General features: G+C 52.2%; 1 protein-coding gene and 2 non-coding genes across 4 annotated transcripts; all 3 read left to right on the top strand.

Moving 5' to 3' along the window:
- The first annotated feature begins 1,669 nt into the window (after positions 1–1,669).
- EIF4G1 (eukaryotic translation initiation factor 4 gamma 1) lies at positions 1,670–21,275 on the top strand. Of its 2 annotated transcripts, none has more exons than XM_087861462.1 (33): positions 1,670–1,823; positions 2,644–2,700; positions 2,924–3,017; positions 3,318–3,404; positions 4,503–4,679; positions 4,905–5,004; positions 6,102–6,214; positions 7,029–7,121; positions 7,326–7,392; positions 7,680–8,510; positions 8,808–8,896; positions 8,991–9,177; positions 9,456–9,589; positions 9,711–9,869; positions 10,036–10,224; positions 10,416–10,613; positions 10,839–10,985; positions 11,214–11,450; positions 11,643–11,747; positions 11,870–12,029; positions 12,235–12,335; positions 12,935–13,037; positions 13,285–13,387; positions 13,603–13,835; positions 14,171–14,289; positions 14,410–14,582; positions 15,085–15,210; positions 15,346–15,427; positions 17,167–17,265; positions 17,379–17,513; positions 17,624–17,705; positions 17,846–17,986; positions 20,649–21,275. In XM_087861462.1, the coding sequence occupies exons 3-33, from the start codon at positions 2,958–2,960 to the stop codon at positions 20,831–20,833; spliced, it is 4,815 nt and encodes a 1,604-aa protein (XP_087717588.1). In that variant the 5' UTR covers positions 1,670–1,823; positions 2,644–2,700; positions 2,924–2,957; the 3' UTR covers positions 20,834–21,275. The 2 variants fall into 2 exon arrangements, with proteins under 2 accessions (XP_087717588.1, XP_045632546.1); XM_045776590.2 differs by having other exon boundaries at positions 10,039–10,224.
- Positions 8,566–8,655, top strand: LOC123778982 (small nucleolar RNA SNORD66). Its single transcript, XR_006776048.1, has one exon. It is a non-coding gene; the product is annotated as a small nucleolar RNA SNORD66 (small nucleolar RNA).
- Positions 12,080–12,155, top strand: LOC123778981 (small nucleolar RNA SNORD66). The gene has a single exon (XR_006776047.1). It is a non-coding gene; the product is annotated as a small nucleolar RNA SNORD66 (small nucleolar RNA).
- Positions 21,276–21,588: the final 313 nt, after the last annotated feature.

Below are 21,588 nucleotides of genomic sequence, written 5' to 3' on the forward strand. Positions count from 1 at the left end.
TCTCAATGGAGACCACTGAGTGAGAGCAGGAAAGTCACATCAGTTATCTGGGTAAGGAAGCTCACCATGGAGGCTGGGAGACCAGGCAAAAGAAATAAATGCCTGAACCAGGGCATTAGAAGTGGGGAAGGGCAGAGGAAAGATTTTTTTTAAAGATAATAGGACTTGAATTTGATCCAAATACCAAGAGGACCTGGTGACTGATTAGAGGTAGTACATGGATGGGAAGGAATGTAGGACAAATCCCAGATTTTCAGGTTGGGCACTGTTCATTGAAAAAGAATACATAGGCACCAACATGTATGGGGTTGAGGTGGAGGACTCCTGAGTAGGGAGAGATGACAAGTTCCTATCTGGGCATACACAGTTTGAGATGCCTGTGGGATGATCAGGTGGAGATGTCTTTTAGGTGGTACCTTGTTCTAACTGGGGTTTGAGAGAGAGGTTTCTGAGTTAGGAACAGATTGGCATGTAGGCAGTAATTGATTTTTTTTTTTTTTTTTTTTAGTGATTGATATTTATATATTGGTGTGCTTAGGGAAAAAGAAATTAGAAGAATAGAGAAAGGTGTCTGTCATACATGATGAAGTCACAGAACCAAAATGAAGAGTCGCAGAACACTAGATCTGAGTTTTCATCCTCACTATGTAGGATTCCTCCTCCGTGAATCTATTTCGCTCTCCTTTGGAGCTTCAGTTCCTCATATACAATGGGAAGAATGCAATCTGTTTTATAGGAAATTGTGGAGATTGAGATTACATAGGTCATATATATATATTAAATGACCACGTTACCATTGGTACAGAGAAAGTGTTTTCTTACCTTCTGAGATTATGTGTGCACATGCACACACCCACACCCACAGATCGTGCACAAGAGTGTCTTTGCCATGTACATGAGCACTGTTTCAAGCCCTTTTCACATAATTAACGCCTTTAATCTTCACAATCCAATAGTATGGATGTTATCACTGTGAGAGAAAGCAGAGGTTAAAAGCTTGGACTGAGCCAGACAGCCTGGTTTCAAATCTTCCCATTTTACAACAGTTATTAAGTAGGTAGGTAGTAGGTACATGGCTGGAAAGTAGCAGAGTTTGGATTAAAACCTAGACTATCTGAGTAACGTGGATTTGGCTCTAGGACAATTCCTCCTGGTGCCAAAAACCTTTTGGCTGCAGGGCAGGAGTTTTGGGTTTACTTCTTCCATCATTATTCTGAACTTTCCATGATTGATTTTGTCCCTCCCTGGGAGTGGCTGATCTTCCCAAGGCAAATTTACCAGTATTAATTCCTTAGAATGTTTCAGTCCTTTTAGCCTGGCATTCAGTTGAATAGGTATTTCAATCACTTTATTTTCAAAGGCTGCATAATTTGTTTTTCTTTTCATATTTGTATCATGATTTATTTAGGCAGGACTGAGTCTTCAATAAATTTCGGTATTCTCAGCACGCCCCCCCGCCCCGCGCCGCCGCCAGCACTCGCCTAGTACTTAGTATGCACTCAATAAATGCTTGTTCAAAGAATGAATGAACTAAAGAACCGCGGAACAGAGACGCAGAGGGGGGTCGGTCTGGAAGTTCCAAAGTTCGGGAGGGGACACGGGGGCGGGCAGTGACTATCACGTGACGAGGCGGGGCAAATCTTCTGTACTCCGCGGCACCGGGCGCAGCTCCGCCCTCTGCGCCGGTCACGTGGGGGCGCCGGCTGCGCCTGCGGAGAAGCGGTGGCCGCCGAGCGGGATCTGTGCGGGGAGCCGGAAATGGTTGTGGACTACGTCTGTGCGGCTGCGTGGGGCTCGGCCGCGCGGACTGAAGGAGACTGAAGGTAAAGCCGCCATGTCCGGGCCCGACCCGGCCCCCCCACCCCCTCCCCCCGCATCCGCCGCCATCCGGGCCGGGACCGGCCACCCTGCGCAGCCGCCCCGGCGCCCTGGCCCCGCGGCCCAAGCCCGGGCCCCGGCCCGCCAGGGCCCGATCCCTGGCCCACGTGTGCCCGGCCTGGCCCGGCCTGGCTGCTGGGTGGGGGTGGGGGAGCGCGGGGTCGGAATATGCGGCCCCCGCGGGATGGTAGGGTGCCGGGTTTGCCGGCCGCGAAGTGCCACCTCGGCCTGACCCGAGGGGGCCCCGCAGGCGCAAGCACCGCGGCTCCCGGCCCACCGCCCCCTCCCCCCTTTGCGGCCCGGCCGCCGGGAAGTGACACGTTGTTCTTTGGCACTGGCCGGCGCTGCGCAGGGAGGGCGCAGGGGAGGGAGGCGGCAGCGGCGGGCAGGGAGGAGCCCCCGGCCCCGCCCGCCCTCCGGGCCGACCCTCACTTGCTAGGAACCGGCTCCTCTTCGGCCGCCGCCCGCCTGGCCTTTTACGGCCCGACTCCCGCCCTTCCTGGCCTCCGCTCCTGGGCGGCGGCAGGCCTCGCGTCTGGCCCCGTGAGGGTGCCCCCGCGGCCACCCGCAGCAGGCGTGCCTTGTGTGCCCCTGGGCCTGGCCCCGAACCCGGTGTCCCCAGGTGGGGGGTGGGGACACCACGGCCGAAGCTGCTAGCTCCGTTTGTGATCCGGGAGCCTGGTGCCAGCGAGACCTGGAATTTCCGGTCTGGTTGGTCTTGGGCCCCGCGGAGCCAGGTTGATACCCCTCACCTCCCAACCCCAGGCCCTCGGATGCCCAGAACCTGTAGGCCGCACCGTGGACTTATTCTTAACCGAGGGGGTGAGTGAGGGGGCTGTTTTAGCAGAGCAGGGGGGTGGTTGGAGGTGATGCGGGTTTGACAACGTGTTGGTGGGGACGTAAGATGAATCTTTTCTGCTCCTTCACCCCCTTCGCGCCTCCGGGACTCGGAGTGGGACCCAGCCCTTGCTTCAACCCCTCCCCCACTCCATTTGCCTTAAGCTTGGGTGCCTTCCCCTTTCCGAGCTCCACTCTTTCCCAACAGGTGCTGGGGGGACCCTGATGTGGCACCAAATGAAATGAACAAAGCTCCACAGCCCACAGGCCCCCCACCTGCCCCGTCCCCTGGACTCCCACAGGTAATTAGGGAGGAATTAGTAGAGACTGGGGTGGGGGTGGGGGAGATCAGACAGCTGGTCAGGAACAGGTTCCAACCTCTGGATTTTCCCACCCCCATCTGTGTCAGGGCAAAGTGCAGCTTCCTGCTGCCAAATTGAGACAGGGCCCCTGGGCTGTTCCCAGGGGCTGTCATGGGGAAGAGGGGGCATGTGGACTGCCGAAGCTCTCTTGCCACAGGTCTGCTCCCCTTACTTTACCAGCTTAGGTTTCTGCCCCACCCGGGTTTCCCCTCTTGCTGAACTCTGGTCTCCCCCCTTCAGCCAGCGTTTCCCCCGGGGCAGACAGCACCGGTGGTGTTCAGTACGCCACAAGCGACACAAATGAACACGCCTTCTCAGCCCCGCCAGGTGAGGGGCTGTGGGGAGGGGAGTAGGGGGCCTGGGTGGGAGCCATGGAAAGCTTAGGCCAGTTTGGGCCTAGGATGGAAACTATGGAGGCCCTGTACCTGCCCCAATTTCCTGACAGTTGCTCAGTGTTCTTTCATGCGGCTCTGCACTTTGTGCTGTTGATTACTTACCGTGGCTGGCCCCTTGGGGAGTATGGAGTCGGTGGGGGTGGCATTACTAGGGGTCCTGGTGCCTTGAGAATTGGGAGCAGTGCTTTGGGCCCTGCTGCCAACTCCTGTTTTCCTATTTCCTCCTTTTCCTGGGAGGTTGAGTGCTCCATTCCCCTTCCCTTCTTTCTCTTTACACTCCGGCGAGATAAATACTCCCGCTGGTTCTTGCCTTTCTCTGTTCCCTAAATTCTTCCTAAGTGGGAGCATTCTTGTCCTACTTCCTTCATTTTCCACCCCCCCCCCCATCACCTTGGGGATAATTCTCTTCTTTCCTGTCCCCATGTGCTCTCAGGGAGGATTCAGGTCTCTGCAGGTAATACTCCTTTGCTAATCCTGGACCCTTTCTTGTGGTCTCACCCTTAACTTCCACCCTAGTCAGGGGCTAGACACAGGGACGGGGTCTTCAGGGTGGAGACATGTTTGCTAAGGTCCTCAGTCTGATGCTGACCGATGCATGTTAGGGGCTAGATCTTGGCAGAGTGCATATCTGGGAACTGGGAGACTTGCATGTTAGTGGTCAGCTCCTCTGTACCTTAGGGTGGAGCAGTGCATGCTGGGGAGTATGTTGCCCAAAAGGGTTTTACTTAGGCATGATGCATCTGGGTGTTAGGAACCCTTTGCAGAGGGGGTAGCCTGGTAGAGGTGACATGAGTATGCACGGCAGTGAGGGAGTAAATATTCATAGAGTGCAAAGCGCATATCTGAATGTGGAGGGTACGCGTGAGTACAAGAGGCCACTTAACCATCAGTTGGTCAGGTGAGTTAGGATTGGCCCCCATGCTCCAAAGCCCCCAGTACTTCTCTCCAGACTAGAGACATTGTGGAGTGGCCATTTTGCTGTCCATTTCCTCCCTTTCCCAACACCAACTGCCTTCCTCCCTCTTGACAGCACTTCTACCCTAGCCGGGCCCAGCCCCCGAGCAGTGCAGCCACCCGAGTGCAGAGTGCAGCCCCCGCCCGCCCTGGCCCAGCTGCCCATGTCTACCCTGCTGGATCCCAAGTAATGATGATCCCTTCCCAGATTTCCTACTCAGCCTCCCAAGGGGCCTACTACATCCCTGGACAGGTGAGGTTGGAGGCTTGGGGGCTGGAAGCCATGGAACCTTACACCCCAACCCTCTTCTCCCCTACCCTGACCCTCCACTCCCATCTCTTCTGCAGAAGTGGGACTTCCTTCTGGTCATTGCCCACAGTGGCTTGTCCTGTCTTGCTCTGCATTCTCTTTGTAGTCTGATATGGTACTCATAGCTCCCTCAACTCCTCTCCCCTCCTCCTCCCCCTTCCCCACCAGGGGCGTTCCACATATGTTGTACCGACACAGCAGTATCCTGTACAGCCAGGAGCCCCAGGCTTCTATCCGGGTGCAAGCCCTACAGAGTTTGGGACTTACGGTAAGCAGGGGAGGGAGTCAGGTGAGAGTGAGTCCCAGGGAGCATCTAAACTCACCTGCGAATTCCTAGACCCTTCCTAGGCTCATTCCTCAGTCTAAAAATGATAGGGTTAGTAGGTAGTAGGAATTGGTGCTTAATGTGAAATCGGTGTTGGGTGGGGATTTGGGGGGCAGGGAGTGTTTTGTCCCATTGGTAAGAGTTGGGATTCCTCCCTCTGTCTAAGAATATAGGATCAGGCACAAGTTTGAGGGCCTCTTAGTAAACGTTCCCTGTGACACTTGTTCCATGGTTGGTGGGAGCCCATGTAACGTGGATTTGGGAGGTTTTGTAGCTGTTTTTCATTTATATTCTAGGAAAGGATTAGTCTGTTCTTTATGGCAGTGGTTTCCAAAATTTTTTGATCATCTATCAGGAAAAATTTTGAGTATGTACCTCTAATACATGTATGTTTTTGTTTGTTTATACGTATGCATCATTTAAAGAACACACTTAACGTTGCTTGTCAAAAACAAGTGGAGATTATGGATGAGATTAAAGAACACATCCCATTTTGGAGACCATTGCTTTAAGGAATTAATTTTTCCACATCCTGGGCCTGGTTCATAATGTTACTCTTTGTTTCCTTGCCCCTTAGCAAAGGGCTGGAGACTGGAACTGGACTCAGGTTGAGTGGAACTGGGTTGGCAAATCTGTTTTACTCATTCCCAGCCAAAGACCTGATTCTGTTTTAGGTTAAGTAGTTGCTGCTCCCTCAGAATACATGTGTGTGTGTTGCTGGGGGTTGGGGGCTTACATAATACCTTATAGGGTAGAAGAGAAACAGAAGTCCTGGTAGTGGTAGCTGGTATGTGGTGGGGAAGGAGTGCCTGTCTACGAGGTGTGTGTATGTCAGTGTCAGGAATTCTTGTAAACGCAGTTCAGACTGGTTCCCCAGCTTTGATAGACACCTCATTCCCTTGGGGAGGTGGGTGGGGCAGGGCAAGGGGCCGGCTGTGGGTGATGAGAGGTTCTGGGGATGGGAGGCATTCAAGCAGGCGTTTGTATGTGGTTGGGCCCTGACGCTGCCACCATTCTTCCTTTCTGTGCCCCCCCTTAAGCTGGCGCCTACTACCCAGCCCAGGGTGTGCAGCAGTTTCCCACTGGTGTGGCCCCCGCCCCAGTTTTGATGAACCAGCCACCCCAGATTGCTCCCAAGAGGGAGCGGAAGACCGTGAGTAGCAGCAAGGGGCTCTGGGACATGTGGGAAAGGGAGAATCAAGGTCAGGCACATTGTGGGTCAGGGAGCAGAAAGTTGAGGAAGGAGATCTTCAGCTGGGAGTGGTTAGAGAGTGGAGATCTGTGAAGTGCTCAGGTTCTTTGTTAGGAGTAAGACTTCCGGTGTAGAAGTGGCTCATGGGACAACTAAAGAGACTAGTGTGGGAGTTCCTGAGAGACCCAGGTTCTGGGGGTCCATAAGATCTGTATTTGGTTTTGGGTTTCTGGTGGCTTGTCTTGGAAATGGTTTGTTTTCTGTGGCCCCACCCCCCACCTCCCAGTCCTGGAAGCTCTTGAGGCCTCCGCCTCTGCTCAATCCTCAAGCCCTGGGCGTGGTGCCCAGAATAGGGTGCCAGGGCTGGGGAAGCCGCTGAGTCACCCTGGCTCCACCCACTGGATCTGGGCCCTGCCCCCAGAGATCAGGCAGACTAGCCACAAGTGAGCTGTATGGGTGCTAGATGGGGGTCCTGGGTCCCATGGTGTGCAGCCAGTGACTTGGGGACTGTTGGTGGGGCAGGGCTGAGGGAGGGAGGGGCATTGTGATGTACGGGGCTGCTCTGTGAGGTCAAGGGTCTCTTAGGGGTGGGGGCCGGGGTAGGGAGTACAAGATGAGCTGGATGGGTTGACAGTAGAACTCATGGGGTTCCTGGCTCCCACCCACCTGCTTCCCAGTGGGGGGTGGGGGGTTGGCCTGGAGTCTTAGGAGTGGGGCAGGGTGGAGAGGTGGGCTCCTCCTGTTTCCCACTCATCCTGGAGCTTTCTTTCCCCAGATCCGAATTCGAGATCCAAACCAAGGAGGGAAGGATATCACGGAGGAGATCATGTCTGGGGCCCGCACTGCCTCCACACCCACCCCTCCCCAGGTATTGTCTGATCTTTGAGTGAGGCCCTGGCTAGGATGGCTGTTCTGACCTGGGTTCCCAAGTCCTTTGATCTTTTCTTTCAACTAAGGGATTTCTTTCCCTGCTTTCCTGGATTTTTAGGCAGAGTTAAAGTAGAAATGGCTCTAATAGAGAAGGGTTGTGGGCCTCTTCAGGGCAAACTTGGTAACCCTTTGTGTCCTGCAGACGGGAGGCGGTCTGGAGCCTCAGGCTAATGGGGAGACACCCCAGGTTGCTGTTGTTGTCCGGCCAGGTAGGTAAGCAGGTGGGGCAGAACTTTTATGGGGAAGGGCTTGTGACAATTTCAAATGCTGAGGAGGTGGAGTAACTTGACCTGGGTGTCAGAGAAGAATGACCTTAGGTTTTAGTAAGTAGTGGGATTTTGCGAGTGGATCACATGTTGGGTGAGAAGGGAAAAGGCTTAGGTGGAATAAGATTGTGGGGGTGGGTGTTAGGTTGGGAATACCTTGGCTGGGAGGAGGAGGAACAACAGCAGTGAAGACTTGCCTTTAATTACTTGTCTTCTTTCCTGCGGTGCAGATGACCGGTCCCAGGGAGCAATCATTGGGAGCCGGCCCGGGCTGCCTGGCCCAGAACACAGCCCTTCAGAATCCCAGCCTTCATCGCCTTGTCCGACCCCATCACCACCCCCAATCTTGGAACCGGGGTCTGAGCCTAATCTCGCAGTCCTCTCCATTCCTGGGGACACCGTGACAACGGGGATGATCCAAATGTCTGTAGAAGAATCCACCCCAATGCCCCGTGAAACTGGGGAGCCATATTGCCTCTCTCCAGAACCCACTCCCCTCGCTGAACCCATACTGGAAGTAGAAGTGACACTTAGCAAACCGATTCCAGAATCTGAGTTCTCTTCCAGTCCTCTCCAGGTTTCCACCCCCTCTGCATCTCACAAAGAGGAAATTCTTCCTGAACCGAATGGCATTGTCCCATCTGAGGATCTGGAACCAGAGGTGGAGTCGAGCCCAGAGCTTGCTCCTCTCCCTCCCCCAGCTTGTCCCTCCGAATCCCCCATGCCCATTGCTCCAACTGCCCAACCTGAGGAACTGCTCAACGGAGCCCCCTCGCCACCAGCTGTGGACTTAAGCCCAGTCAGTGAGCCAAAGGAGCAGGCCAAGGAGGTTACAGCAGCAGTGGCTCCCCCCACCGTCGTCTCTGCCACTCCAGCTATGGCTCCTCCAGCTACTTCCCCAGCACAGGAGGAGGAAATGGAGGAAGAGGAAGAAGAGGAAGAAGAAGGAGAAGCAGGAGATGCTGAAGGTCAGAAGGGAGGAGAGGAACTTCTCCCCCCAGAGAGCACCCCTGTTGCAGCCCACCTGTCTCAGACTTTGGAGGTAGCAGCCACCACCCAAGGTAAGGTGTGGCTGGATGTAGAAGTGGGGCGGGCCAGAAGGTGTGGTTTTTTTCTCTTTATTGATGACCTCTCATTTGTGTCACTGTGTCTGGGTCATAGAAGCCTTTTGATGGAGCCTAAGAGATAAAATTCTAAGATTTAAAGAATTTTAAGTCTAGAGTAAATGTAATGGAAAGAGGAAGTATTGTAGAGTAGCTGCTTTTTTTTTTTTGTTTTGTTTTTTGTTTTTTGGTTTATTACCCCAGGGATTAGGGGTACTCTCTAAGTTATTCCCATTTTTTTTACCCCCCAAATAGTGGCGGTGTCTGTGCCAAAGAAGAGACGGAAAATTAAGGAGCTCAATAAGAAGGAGGCTGTGGGAGACCTTCTAGATGCCTTCAAGGAGGTAAGGGAGCAGAAAGTAATGGAGGAGAGAGGGCAGAGTTTGGGTATGAACACTAGTCATACTGCAACCAAAATGGAATGTTCTATGGTTACAGGTGAGCCCAGGAGTACCAGAAGTGGAGAATCAGCCTCCTGTGGGCACCAGTCCTGGTCCAGAGCCTGAGGGCAGCAGTGCACCCCCGAGGCCTGAGGAAGCAGACGAGACTTGGGACTCAAAGGAAGACAAAATTCACAATGCTGAGAACATCCAGCCCGGGGAACAGAAGTATGAGTATAAGTCAGGTATGCTGGGGGTGCCTGGGTGGCTCTGTTGGTTAAGTGTCTGCCTGCCTCCTTGCTCAGTGGGGAGCCTGCTTCTTCTTCTCTTTCTGCTCTTCCACCCCACTTGTGCTCTCTTTTTCACTCTGCTCACTCGCACTATCTCTCTCAAATTTAAGTAAATAAAATCTTTAAAAAAAAAAAAAAAAGGTATGCTAAAGTCAGGGTTGAGAGGGGTTGGGTATTCTTGCCAGGGCCCCAGGACACAAAGGTATGATTGGTTCATCTTGTCTTCCTCGTAGATCAGTGGAAGCCTCTAAACCTTGAGGAGAAAAAGCGTTATGACCGTGAGTTCCTACTTGGCTTTCAGTTCATCTTTGCCAGTATGCAGAAGCCGGAGGGCCTGCCCCATATCAGCGATGTGGTGTTGGATAAGGTTGGTAGACTTGAGGGGGAGGGTCCGTTTGGGCTGGCTGGCTGGGGGAGGAGCCTGAGGTCCTGAAAGAATAGTCAGGAGCCATAGCCTATTTCTCATGCCTTCCCTTTCCTCTTTGCAGGCCAATAAAACACCACTGCGGCCACTGGACCCCCCTAGACTTCAAGGCATAAATTGTGGTCCAGACTTCACTCCTTCCTTTGCCAACCTTGGCCGACCAGCCCTCAGCAACCGTGGGCCCCCAAGGGGTGGGCCAGGTGGGGAGCTTCCCCGAGGGCCGGTGAGTGGGACTGGCTAGAGGGACAGATGGTCATGGGGGGTTGGGGGCTGGCTCCCTTGTCTTGCTGGGGGGAGGGGGACTCTGCCCTGGTGATGTGTGGAAGCAGTGTCACAGGTTGTGCTGACTTGCTCTGTGTCTTCACTCGGCCTGACCCCTTGCTTATTAGCAGGCTGGTCTGGGACCCCGGCGCTCTCAGCAGGGTCCCCGAAAGGAGCCCCGCAAGATCATCGCCACAGTGTTAATGACTGAAGATATAAAATTGAACAAAGCAGAGAAAGCCTGGAAACCCAGCAGCAAGCGGACGGCCGCTGATAAGGATCGAGGGGAAGAGGATGCTGATGGCAGCAAAACCCAGGTACTGGCCAGTGCTGCCTTTGCTCTCTGTTTCTTCTCTTCAAGGTCTGCCTTCCAGCTCTGCCCTCTTTGTTTCTGTCATCCTTATCACTAGTGGCTACCCGAGTCCATACTGCCGTCTCCCATCCCTCCCAGTGACCCCTTCTTCTGAGAACTCACTGGATTCTGTGTCTTCTCTGTCCCCTCTCCCAGGACCTGTTCCGCAGGGTGCGCTCTATCCTGAATAAGCTGACACCCCAGATGTTCCAGCAGCTGATGAAGCAGGTGACACAGCTGGCCATTGACACCGAGGAACGCCTCAAAGGGGTCATTGACCTTATCTTCGAGAAGGCCATTTCAGAGCCCAACTTCTCTGTGGCCTATGCCAACATGTGCCGCTGCCTCATGGCGGTTAGTTTCCACTGTTACTAAACCTTGTGGTCTAGTTTCCTATTTCTCTTCTTCCTGAGACTCCTTGAGTCCAGCTTCTTGGTTCTCTTCCAGCCTGTGCTGTTGATGGCAGCCAGGAGGCAGCAGAGTGGGGGCCAAGGGTCTTCTGCGTTAGGTAGCTAAAGACTCTTAGAGGGCCTCCCCACTCGGGACCAGTCTAAATGTGACGTTCTCTCTGACATACAGCTGAAAGTGCCCACTACAGAAAAGCCAACAGTGACTGTGAACTTCCGAAAACTGTTGTTGAATCGATGTCAAAAAGAGTTTGAAAAAGACAAAGATGATGATGAGGTTTTTGAGAAAAAGCAAAAAGAAATGGATGAAGCTGCTACGGTAAGAGAAAGCGCCAACCCAGTGTCCACCCACCTAGTGGCTGCTTTGCTGTAGAATGGGGTGGGGGAAGGTAAAAGGAGGCTGGGGGTGATGGTGTTTTGGGGGTTTCTCTGCCTTAAGACAGGAATACTTGCTGCTAGGGTTAGGAATCCAGATAGTGGAATATAGAAGGGTTTTAGCCCAGTGTCTGGGTACCTTTTTGATGGATTTCTGTCCTATAACTGGCAGGCAGAAGAACGGGGACGCCTGAAAGAAGAGTTGGAAGAGGCTCGAGACATAGCCCGGCGGCGCTCTTTAGGGAATATCAAGTTTATTGGGGAGTTGTTTAAGCTGAAGATGTTAACAGAGGCAATAATGCATGACTGCGTGGTTAAACTCCTTAAGAACCACGACGAAGAGTCACTTGAATGCCTTTGTCGTCTGCTCACTACCATTGGCAAAGATCTGGACTTTGAAAAAGCCAAGGTAAGGGTCCTGGGATGTGGAATGGCACAGGCTAAAGTGCCTGGGGCCTGCTGTCCCCTCACAGGCTCCTTGTTGGGCTGCCATGTGTGGGCCACGGAGCCACAGGAGCCGAGGGTCTGAGGAGGGGCTGGGCCTACAGTTGGGAGTTGAGGTGTTACAAGTTCCTGGCCTCGTGCCTTTGCCTCTTCCTAGCCCCGAATGGATCAGTATTTCAACCAGATGGAAAAAATCATTAAGGAAAAGAAGACTTCATCCCGAATCCGCTTTATGCTGCAAGACGTGCTGGATCTGCGACGGGTGTGTGTCCTCTCCTTCCCACTGCTGGTCTGCTACCTGTACGCTATAGCCCCCAGTTCCCAGCATTGCTTTGTCTGGCTTTCTGATATAATTACCTTGTGGCTGGCCTTCTGTCCCCACAGAGCAATTGGGTGCCACGCCGTGGGGACCAGGGTCCCAAGACCATTGACCAGATCCATAAGGAGGCTGAGATGGAAGAGCACTGGGAACACGTAAAAGTGCAGCAACTGATGGCCAAGGGCAGCGACAAGCGTCGGGGCGGCCCTCCAGGCCCACCCATTAGTGAGTCTGAGGCTCAGATTGAGGAGGGGGTCAGGGTGAGGGGTTAAACTTTCCACTGATGACTTCTTGTTAGTGCCACGTGTCTGGGCCACTGAGACCACATGATGGAACTGAGGATCTGAGGAAGGGGGCCTGGAGGCGGCCCCAGCTGATAGGGGTGCTAAGAGGTACTCATTATTGCAATATGCTCTTCTCTTTGTCCCAGGCCGTGGCCTCCCACTTGTGGATGATGGTGGCTGGAACACAGTCCCCATCAGCAAGGGCAGCCGCCCTATTGACACCTCACGACTCACCAAGATCACGAAGGTAGGGGCTGTATTGGAGGGAGTGGTGGTGGTCATGGGAGGGTAAAGAGGGATCAAACAGGCATTGAGCCTAGGTTTGGATCTTGGTCCCCTCACTTTCTAAGTTGGAAAGGTGACGGCTGAATTTTTCCTCTCACTGGTTAGATTGCTAGAGACAGGACTGCCAGCTCAAGGGGTTGTATTCACATGTCTGGGCCAGTGGTCAACAAACTCGCACAGCAAATCTGGCCCACTCTTTCCTTCTCTAATTCCACAGCTAACAAGTAGCCTTAATGGTTTTTTAACAGTTGAAAAAAATAAAGTGGATGATATTATGTGATATGAAATTACTCACATTGTAAATTTCAGCGTCCTTGGTTTTATTAGAACACAACCATATTGATTCCCTTTAAGTATTGTCTGTGACTGCTTTTGTGCTACAGTGGCTGAGTGGAATAGTTGAAATAGAAACTGTATGGCTCGCAAAGCCTGAAGTATTTACTATTTGGCCTTTTACAGGAAAAGTTTGCCTGGCGCCTGGTCTAGGCGATTTGCTACTGTGTAGTAGTGGGCTTTGGCCAGATCAGACTCATGATTCCTCCCATCCCTTTCCTTCCTCAGCCCGGCTCCATTGATTCTAACAACCAGCTCTTTGCACCTGGAGGACGATTGAGCTGGGGCAAGGGCAGCAGTGGGGGCTCAGGAGCCAAGCCCTCTGATGCAGGTATGGAGGCCACTGTAAAGAGTTGGGTGGCTGTTAATCCTCTTTCTTGAAGGCAGAGCCTTGTTTGTAGGGGAGACTTTTGCTACAAAGTGGTTCGGTAATAACAGGAGGCCTATGCTTGGGACTAGGGACTGAATGAATGGTGTTCGTGTTGGGAGTGTAGGACCGAGTGTCCTAAATTGGTGAGTAGGAGATAAAATGGAAGAAAGTGGGAAGAGATTTTGATCTGGACTTTCTGCCTCCCCAGCATCAGAAGCTGCTCGTCCAGCTACTAGTACCTTGAACCGCTTCTCAGCCCTTCAACAAGCAGTGCCTACAGAAAGCACAGATAGCAGACGTGTGGTACAGAGGTGAGGTTTGTTCATCACACGGGGAGTACTATGATTGGGCTTTGGTGGTTGCCATAGGAATCCTCACACCTGTAATGCTCAGGCCCCTAGCTAGATTGGGGCACATTCCTGATGGCAGGAACTAGGCCTGATGGTCGCTCAGCATGTCGGGTAACTATACGAGAGAGCCGCCTAGGTGGTACAGGTGAGAGGTGACGTGCCTGTTTTCTCTCCAGGAGTAGCTTGAGTCGGGAAAGAGGTGAGAAAGCAGGGGACCGGGGAGACCGCCTAGAGCGGAGTGAACGGGGAGGTGACCGTGGGGACCGGCTCGATCGCTCTCGGACACCTGCCACCAAGCGGAGCTTCAGCAAGGAAGTGGAGGAGCGGAGTAGAGAGCGGCCCTCCCAGCCTGAGGGATTGCGCAAGGCAGCTAGCCTCACAGAGGATCGGGACCGCGGGCGAGATGCTGGTAAGGGGCTGGGAGAGGAAGGGAAAGGTATGGGTTTGGGACTAGCCAGTCTCCAATCTTCAGAGCTCTAAGCCTTTCTTGCTAGGAAAATTAGAACTGAAGAGTCTCCATGGGGCACCTGGGTGGATCAGTTGGTTAAGCGTCTGCCTTCAGCTCAGGTCATGATCCCTGGGTCCTGGGATTGAGCCTCACATCAGGGTCCCTGCTCAGCAGGGAGTCTGCTCCTCCCTCCCTCTCCACCCCTCCCCTTCTGCTCCTGTTCTATTTCTCGCTGGCTCTCTCGAATAAATAGTCTTAAAAAAAAAAACAAACCTAATTTGTTCTTCCCCCTTCAGTGAAGCGAGAAGCCACCCTGCCCCCGGTGAGCCCCCCGAAGGCTGCGCTTTCTGAGGAAGAGCTGGAGAAGAAATCCAAGGCCATCATTGAGGAATACCTCCATCTCAATGACATGAAGGTAGGCAGTGGGTGGGGTGTGAGTGACAGCAGAGTGGGCGGGACATGTGCTGACAGGCATGGAGTATGGGGTCTGGACCCCATGGTGACTGCCCTCTCCCTCCTGCCCGCACCCCTGCAGGAGGCAATGCAGTGTGTACAGGAGCTGGCCTCACCCTCCCTGCTCTTCATCTTTGTGCGGCATGGCATTGAGTCAACACTGGAGCGCAGCACCATCGCTCGTGAGCATATGGGGCGGCTGCTGCACCAGCTGCTCCTTGCTGGGCATCTCTCCACTGCTCAGTACTACCAAGGGTATGCCTCCTGAGGGCCTTCTACTTTTACATACCCACAGACTTCCCTCCTTTGTAGGACCCATGCAACCTTGGATAAGAGTGTGGGTTCCTCAGGCCATCCTGGTCAGCGTACTTTTGACAGGGGTAGGGTATACCATGTGAGAGCGAGAGTGTGGCCTTAGCTTGAGATAATTGTCCCAGGTTTAGGAAGTGTTCTCGAGGGGCTCCACAGTCGATCCTTTAACAATGCCATGTTGCCCCAGAAGGAGGGTGGGGGTCCAGCTTGCGTTTCCTAGAGTTCCTTGACCTTTTTTTTTTTAAAAAATGTTTATTTTTATTTGAGAGACGGATGGGGGGGGTGGAGAGAACCCTCAGACTCCCTGCTGAGCGTGGAGCCTGACATAGGGCTCAATCCCAGGACCCCAAGATCATGACCTGAACTGAAATCGGGAGTTGGACGCTCAACTAACTGAGCCACCCCGGTGCCCCTGGAATGCCCTGACTCTAAATTCCATTTGTAGGCTGTATGAAATCTTAGAATTGGCTGAAGACATGGAAATTGACATCCCCCATGTGTGGCTCTACCTAGCAGAACTCATAACACCCATTCTGCAGGAAGGTGGGATACCTATGGGGGAGCTGTTCAGGTAAGCGCTCTTTAGTAGGATTCAGGGGAGGTATATATTGGCAGGTTCGTTGCCGGGGTTTAGGGAGGGATGGGGTAGTGTACTGACAGGGCTTTGGAGACTATCAACACTCATTATATTTTTTTTTCCCTGTAGGGAGATTACAAAACCTCTGAGACCCCTGGGCAAAGCTGCTTCCCTGTTGATGGAGATCCTGGGGCTTCTATGTAAAAGCATGGTAAGTGAGAGTCTTTTGGGGGTGATGTGTCGGGACTTTTCCTCCCACCATGCGGTTTTGGCTGGTTGCTGTGACCCTGATGACTCTGGTCCTTTGGTGGGATGGGGTTTAATGGTGATGGTAGTGCTGTGTTGGTACCTGGGAAAGAAAGCACCGGGGCTGGCATTCTCAGACCAGTTCCTGTCATGAGTTCTGGGCAAGACTGGAGGAGAATGGCAATCTAAGATCTTAAGCCCTTGATTGATTGATTGATTCAACTAGCATTTTTTTAAACATTTGCCAACCACATATTAGGCACTGGGAATAAAACACAGGAAACCAGCTAGAAGAGAAAAGTAAGGAATGACAGCTTAATAAAAACAGTGTGAAGTAAAGCGTGAAATAAAATAGTCGAAATGGAGTGTCTTGAGTACTGTGGGGTTGCAAAGGAGTGTCTCTTTGACGTTCATGAGGGAAAGCTTTCCCAGAGGGCGCTGGAACTGTTTTTGTGAAAGCTAAGTGGTGACTAGCAAATGTCACAGGGAAACAGGAAAGGCAAGTGGGTGGGGCACTCTGTGGTCTCGAGAGCTGGGAAGAGTACTTTCAAGAGGTTAGCTGTCCCTGGGGCCTGGACAGATAAGACTTGAGTGGAAAGGAATTGTTCTTTCAGCGTCCTGGTCATCCTTCTAGGTAGAAACCTGTATTAGGGCAGTTTGTGTTTTAAAAAAGCGAGAGAGGCGAATTGAACCAGTGTGTATTTCATAGACTCTGTGGTGCAGCAGGTGATAGCACCTGTTATTGCTACACTGTTAATAAAGAAAAGACTTAGGGTCATTTGTTTAAATGTATCAACTGTGAGATGACTCAGTGGCCTTAGAATGAGCATCTTTAAAATTTGTGAGCTACGGTAGTCTTCTTAAGGGTTAATGTCATCCTGAATATCTGTTGTTACAAAGAGTAATGTCTTCAGGGGCGCCTGGGTGGCGCAGGCGTTAAGCATCTGTCTTCGGCTCAGGGCGTGATCCCAGTGTTCTGCGATCGAGCCCCACATCAGGCTCTTCCACTGGGAGCCTGCTTCTTCCTCTCCCACTCCCCCTGCTTGTGTTCCCTCTCTCGCTGGCTGTCTCTCTCTGTCAAATAAATAAATAAAATCTTTTTTAAAAAAAAAGAGTAATGTCTTCAGAATCTCTTGTCCCCTCACAGAAATGGGCTCAGACTGTTGTTGATGTGAGGATTTCTGATTTGCAGTGGGGTTGTGGGGGGATATATCTGCTTTTAAAATTTTCTGGACTTGGTAACCAAAAAGCCATATTTGTTAGAAGTTGTCCTCTCCCGTGAGCATTTGTTAGCTTGGAATAAGGAAAAACTAAGCTCTTTTAGAAAAAGAAGTGTGGAGGAGTGTGGAAGGCTGAGGTGAGGTGTTAGGATTTGGTGGTTTACCTTTTTCAGTAAAGGTAATTCTGTGAAAGCTAATTGACCTCTTCTGTAGAGGCTCTTAGGCTATTCTCCGCCCCTCTCCCCTCCAGTTTTCTGGCACTGTGGTAGATGATTTCTTGTGTCTTTGGGTGATCATTTGGCTGATGTCTGTGTCCAGTACTAGCCTGTAGGCATGGAGAGACTGTGCCTGTTTGGCACCTCTGTAACATTCTGAGCCCCTAGCAGGCACCTAGTGCCCTTTAAGTAAATATTTGTTGGGTGACCTTTATGGAGCTAGGTCTGGGAGGGAGAGAAGTTTGCTGAATTGGTCTTGCATTTTCCAGGGTCCCAAAAAGGTGGGGACACTGTGGCGAGAGGCTGGACTCAGCTGGAAGGAATTTCTACCTGAAGGCCAGGATGTCAGTGCATTCGTCTCTGAACAGGTTTGTGGCTGGAGTTAGGCTAATTCTAGCATTTGGGACTGGCCATTCTTCTTCCTCTTCCCTCCGCACACTCCATGTGGTACACTCACCTCCTGACTGGGGGTCTTTTGTAGAAGGTGGAGTATACCTTGGGCGAGGAGTCCGAAGCCCCTGGCCAAAGGATGCTCTCCTCCGAGGAGCTGACCATGCAGCTGGAGAAGCTACTGAAGGAGGGCAGCAGTAACCAGCGGGTGTTTGACTGGATAGAGGTATGGCCTCCCTAGGCGTTGGGAAAGAGGGATAAAGGAGAGGTCGTTCTTGGTGTGCGGGTCAGGGGCGTAGTTCAGAACTCACGGGCCATTTGTTTCTCTCTGCACAGGCCAACCTGAGTGAGCAGCAGGTAGCATCCAACACACTAGTTCGAGCCCTCATGACAACTGTCTGCTATTCTGCAATTATCTGTAAGAGGAGCCAGGGAGATGGTGGGGCAAGGGTGGGCCCAGCAGGCAAATGGAGGGAGGGAGGTTTCGGTCTTTGCCTCCTATTTGTGGACCAGGTTGAGGGTGCATTAGTCCACTTAACTCTGTCTTCTTCCCTGTAGTTGAGACGCCCCTCCGAGTGGATGTCGCGGTGCTGAAAGCCCGAGCGAAACTGCTACAGAAATACCTGTGTGATGAGCAGAAGGAGCTGCAGGCGCTCTACGCTCTCCAGGCCCTTGTAGTGACCTTAGAACAGCCCGCCAGTAAGAGCCAGGCTGCGGGGGGTGGGGGTGGGGGCCTTGTCAGCAGGGGGCACTCATGGAAAGGGTCTCAACCCAAGGAAGAGGGTGGTCCCTGGAGAGCAAAACACCCTGGTGGTTGATTTCTTCCCCCTGCAAGGGTTTGTTTCCTTGCCTACAAATGGAAGGAGTTAAGACTCAGCTTTGAAGGCTAACTGACTGCCATTTTGTGCATAGCCAGCTGTTAGATGCCAGCACCACAGAGATGAAAAGCAGTAACACTTACCTAAGTACCCAGTGCTCTTGTGGCCTAGCAGGGGGCTGAGAGGCTTTTCTTTCCTTGCCTCATTTAATTCTCACAACTATTGTTTAAAGTATATGTTGTTATCCCCTATTCCATATTGGGAGACTGAGGTTTAGGTTAACATGCCTGAGACTCTGCATTTGGCAAATAGGTATATGCCAGGGCACTGGGACATTGGCAGTGATTACGTCAAGCACAGTTCTGTGTTATCATGGAGTCTAACTGTGGTGATGAGTGTTGGAAGATGGGTCCTGCGGGGTGCTCTCTAGGGACACCTAGTGTAAGGGATAACGAGTGGGAATTGACAAACGGCAGCCAAATGACAAGGAATTGACAAATGGCAGCCAAATAACAACCACAGACGTGAGGGGGATACTTGAAATGAAGGAATTGTGTGTAAAGGAAGGCCCTGAGGCAGGAAGGACTTGACACGGGTAAAAGAACTCCAGGAAGGCCAGTGTGGGCAAGCGTAGCAGCGAGTTGTGTGTGAGGCAAGATGGGGCTGGAGAGATGGACGTGGGCCAGGTCCTGCTGGGCTGTCTACAGCATGGGACGAGTTTTGGCCTTCATCCGAAGGACGGGAAAAAGTTTTGTGGGATTTTAGTTTTTAGATCATCCTGGCCATTAGTAGGAAGAGTGGTTTGGAACAGGGTGAATGTGGAAATGGCAAGAGCAGCAAATTAGGAGCAGGTTGTGTTGCTGGCGGCTCGAACTTGCTGGCGGCAGTGGTGCTGAGAGTTGTGTGGTTACAGTTAACACTGGCGTGGTGGGAGAGGTCATGAGAACAAGGAAATTATATGACTTTCAGGATGCTTTCAGCAGGTGAGGGGATGGTGTGGTACCATTGGCCTGGGGAGTTGGAGATACTGGATCAGGTTAAGTTAGGTCATAATGAGTTTGCGGTCCCTAGGTGGGGGTAAAAAGAGATGTCAGGTAGACAGCTTGGTATGGGAATTCATTTGGAAAGGAAGAGGTCAGGGTTGGTGGCAGATCTGTGAGAAGCTGGCACAGGGCAACACATGCAAATCTCCAGAGGATATGGGATTGCCTGAGGAAGAGTGATGAGAGCCTGGGATAGAACGTTGAGGAAGTGGAGGACCCACAGGTAGGGATCAGAGGAGGACAGGGCCCTATGAACAAAGGACAAAGTAATTTTAGGAGAGGGAAGTGGTTTGTAATGTTAGGTGCTACTTGAGAATTCCATAGGAGCAGACCTGAACATTTAGTGCCGGAGGCCACTTTGGCATAAACAGTATTTGGTAGAGCAGGGGCAGTCTGGATTGGAAAGGACTGAGTAATACTTGACTGAGAGAGCGAAGAAAGGAAAACAGCAAGTGTAGACAAAATCTTTGAATTTAGTGAATTTCTTGTCCAAAGACAAAATCTTTTGTTTGACTGTAAGAGATAGTGGTTGTAAAGGAGGCCTTTTGTGTTTAGATGGGAGGAGCTTGGGCTCAAAAATATAGGGCAGAGTGGGTAATTGATTGTGTAGGGTCCCCAGGGTGGGTGTGCATGGAATTTGGAACACAAGTTTGGGATAAATGCTCTGCTGCTGTAGGATAGGTCTGGGTGGTGGTGGTTGTGGATTTGAGGGTGTGTGTACCCCGAGGAACACCTGGCTTGCAGCTTCTCATAGATGGCTGTTATTTCATCTAGGCCTGGACCCAGATCCAAGGCTTTCTTTATTCAGAAGAAAATGTATTCGCTACTTGGTCTCCCTTTGCTTTTGGAAAATTTGGCAGCGGAGTGTGGGGGTATGGGATAGGTTGTGTTCAGGGCTTACAGGACAAGTGCTTGGGAAGGCTTAACTAGTAGCCAGGATGGGGAGAAAGAGGGTCAGAGCAAGGGGTGCTGGAGTTGAGCCTAAAGAAATTCAGTAGGGAGGTGACAAGAGAAAGGATGTTTCTGGCAAAGGATGCAACACATGTAAAAGTGTCAAGGCCGGAGAGGATGTGTATGTTCAGGAGATATGTGGAAAATAAGAGGATATTGGGATCCACAGTTTGCCAGGATCTGTAATGGGGGCCAGGTTATAAACCCTTGACTTTGGTGAGTGATATATCTGGGACTTCACGTCATTCCTGAATTGAGGAGTACCAGTTCTGTGTATGGTTTTCTCATTAAATACAGCATGAGTGAAGCTGCTGAGGTGAAGCTTGGGCAGGTTTGTAAGGTTTTGCTGTGACTCATTACCATGCATCAGTTTCTTAGATGATGAGATTAACATCTTGTTAGAGACCCACCTAGTCACTCTGGAATGGTCAGACACACAGATAATCGGGATGGTGGGTCAGGCCCTTGTTTTAACAGTGGTGGAGCCTGGGAATGGAATGGGGTGGCTGTGGGTAGCACTCCTCTTAACTGCTGTCGTCCTGCCTGCAGACCTGCTTCGGATGTTCTTTGACACGCTGTATGACGAGGATGTGGTGAAAGAGGATGCCTTCTACAGCTGGGAGAGTAGCAAGGACCCTGCTGAGCAACAGGGCAAGGGCGTGGCCCTTAAATCTGTCACAGCCTTCTTCAAGTGGCTTCGTGAGGCGGAGGAGGAGGAGTCTGACCACAACTGAAGGCGGGTGGGGCCGGGGACTTGGAGCCCCATGGACACTCGGATGGCCCGGCCAGCCGCCCGGACTGCAGGGGGGGCGGCAGCAGCGGCGGTGGCAGTGGGTGCCTGTAGTGCTATGTGTCTGAGCTAATAAAATGGCTGAAGAGGCAGGATGGCGTGGGGCTGCCTGGGCCCCCCCCTCCAGGATGCTGCCAGGTGTCCCTCTCCTCCCCCTGGGGCACAGAGATATATTATATATAAAGTCTTGAAATTTGGTGTGTCTTGGTGGGGGGGCACCACCGCCTGCCCCCGGGGTCCTTTTTTATTTTCTGAAAATCACTCATGGGACTGCCGTCCTCGCTGCTGGGGGCATATGCCCCAGCCCCTGCACCACCCCTGCTGCTGCCTGGGCAGGGGGAAGGGGGGGCACGGTGCCTGTAATTATTAAACATGAATTCAATTAAGCTCACTGCCTCCCTGCTTTATGGCCTGCTCCCTCTGGAGAAGGGGTATGGATAGGTGGGCAGCCTCCTTTCCAGAGCTGGCACTGTAGCACTGTTCCCTGTAACCTGGCACCCCTCTTGCCTCTTCCCCTGTCCATGATTGTGGGGGTCGGAGGGTTGCTTTCCTGGAGGTTTGGACCCTTGAAACGGACATGGTAGGGTACCCAGTTGGTTGTTAGGGGAGAAGAGACAAATAGCTGTGGGGTACTTCCAGAACACACTTGCTGGACTTACTAGAAGAATGTGATGCAGACCCCTATGTGTGGAGGAGGCC

This window comes from Ursus americanus, chromosome 4 (assembly GCF_024610735.1).
Source record: "Ursus americanus isolate L20-20 chromosome 4, mUrsAme1.1.p, whole genome shotgun sequence".
In the NCBI taxonomy this organism is placed as follows: Eukaryota; Metazoa; Chordata; class Mammalia; order Carnivora; family Ursidae; genus Ursus; species Ursus americanus.

Coding starts and splice junctions, on each gene's coding strand:
- EIF4G1 (XM_087861462.1), top strand. CDS start 2,958: ATGAACAAAGCTCCACAGCCCACAGGCCCCCCACCTGCCCCGTCCCCT. Junction 7,393..7,679: donor TGCTGTTGTTGTCCGGCCAG/GTAGGTAAGCAG, acceptor CCTGCGGTGCAG/ATGACCGGTCCCAGGGAGCA. Junction 12,030..12,234: donor CCCTCCAGGCCCACCCATTA/GTGAGTCTGAGG, acceptor TCTTTGTCCCAG/GCCGTGGCCTCCCACTTGTG.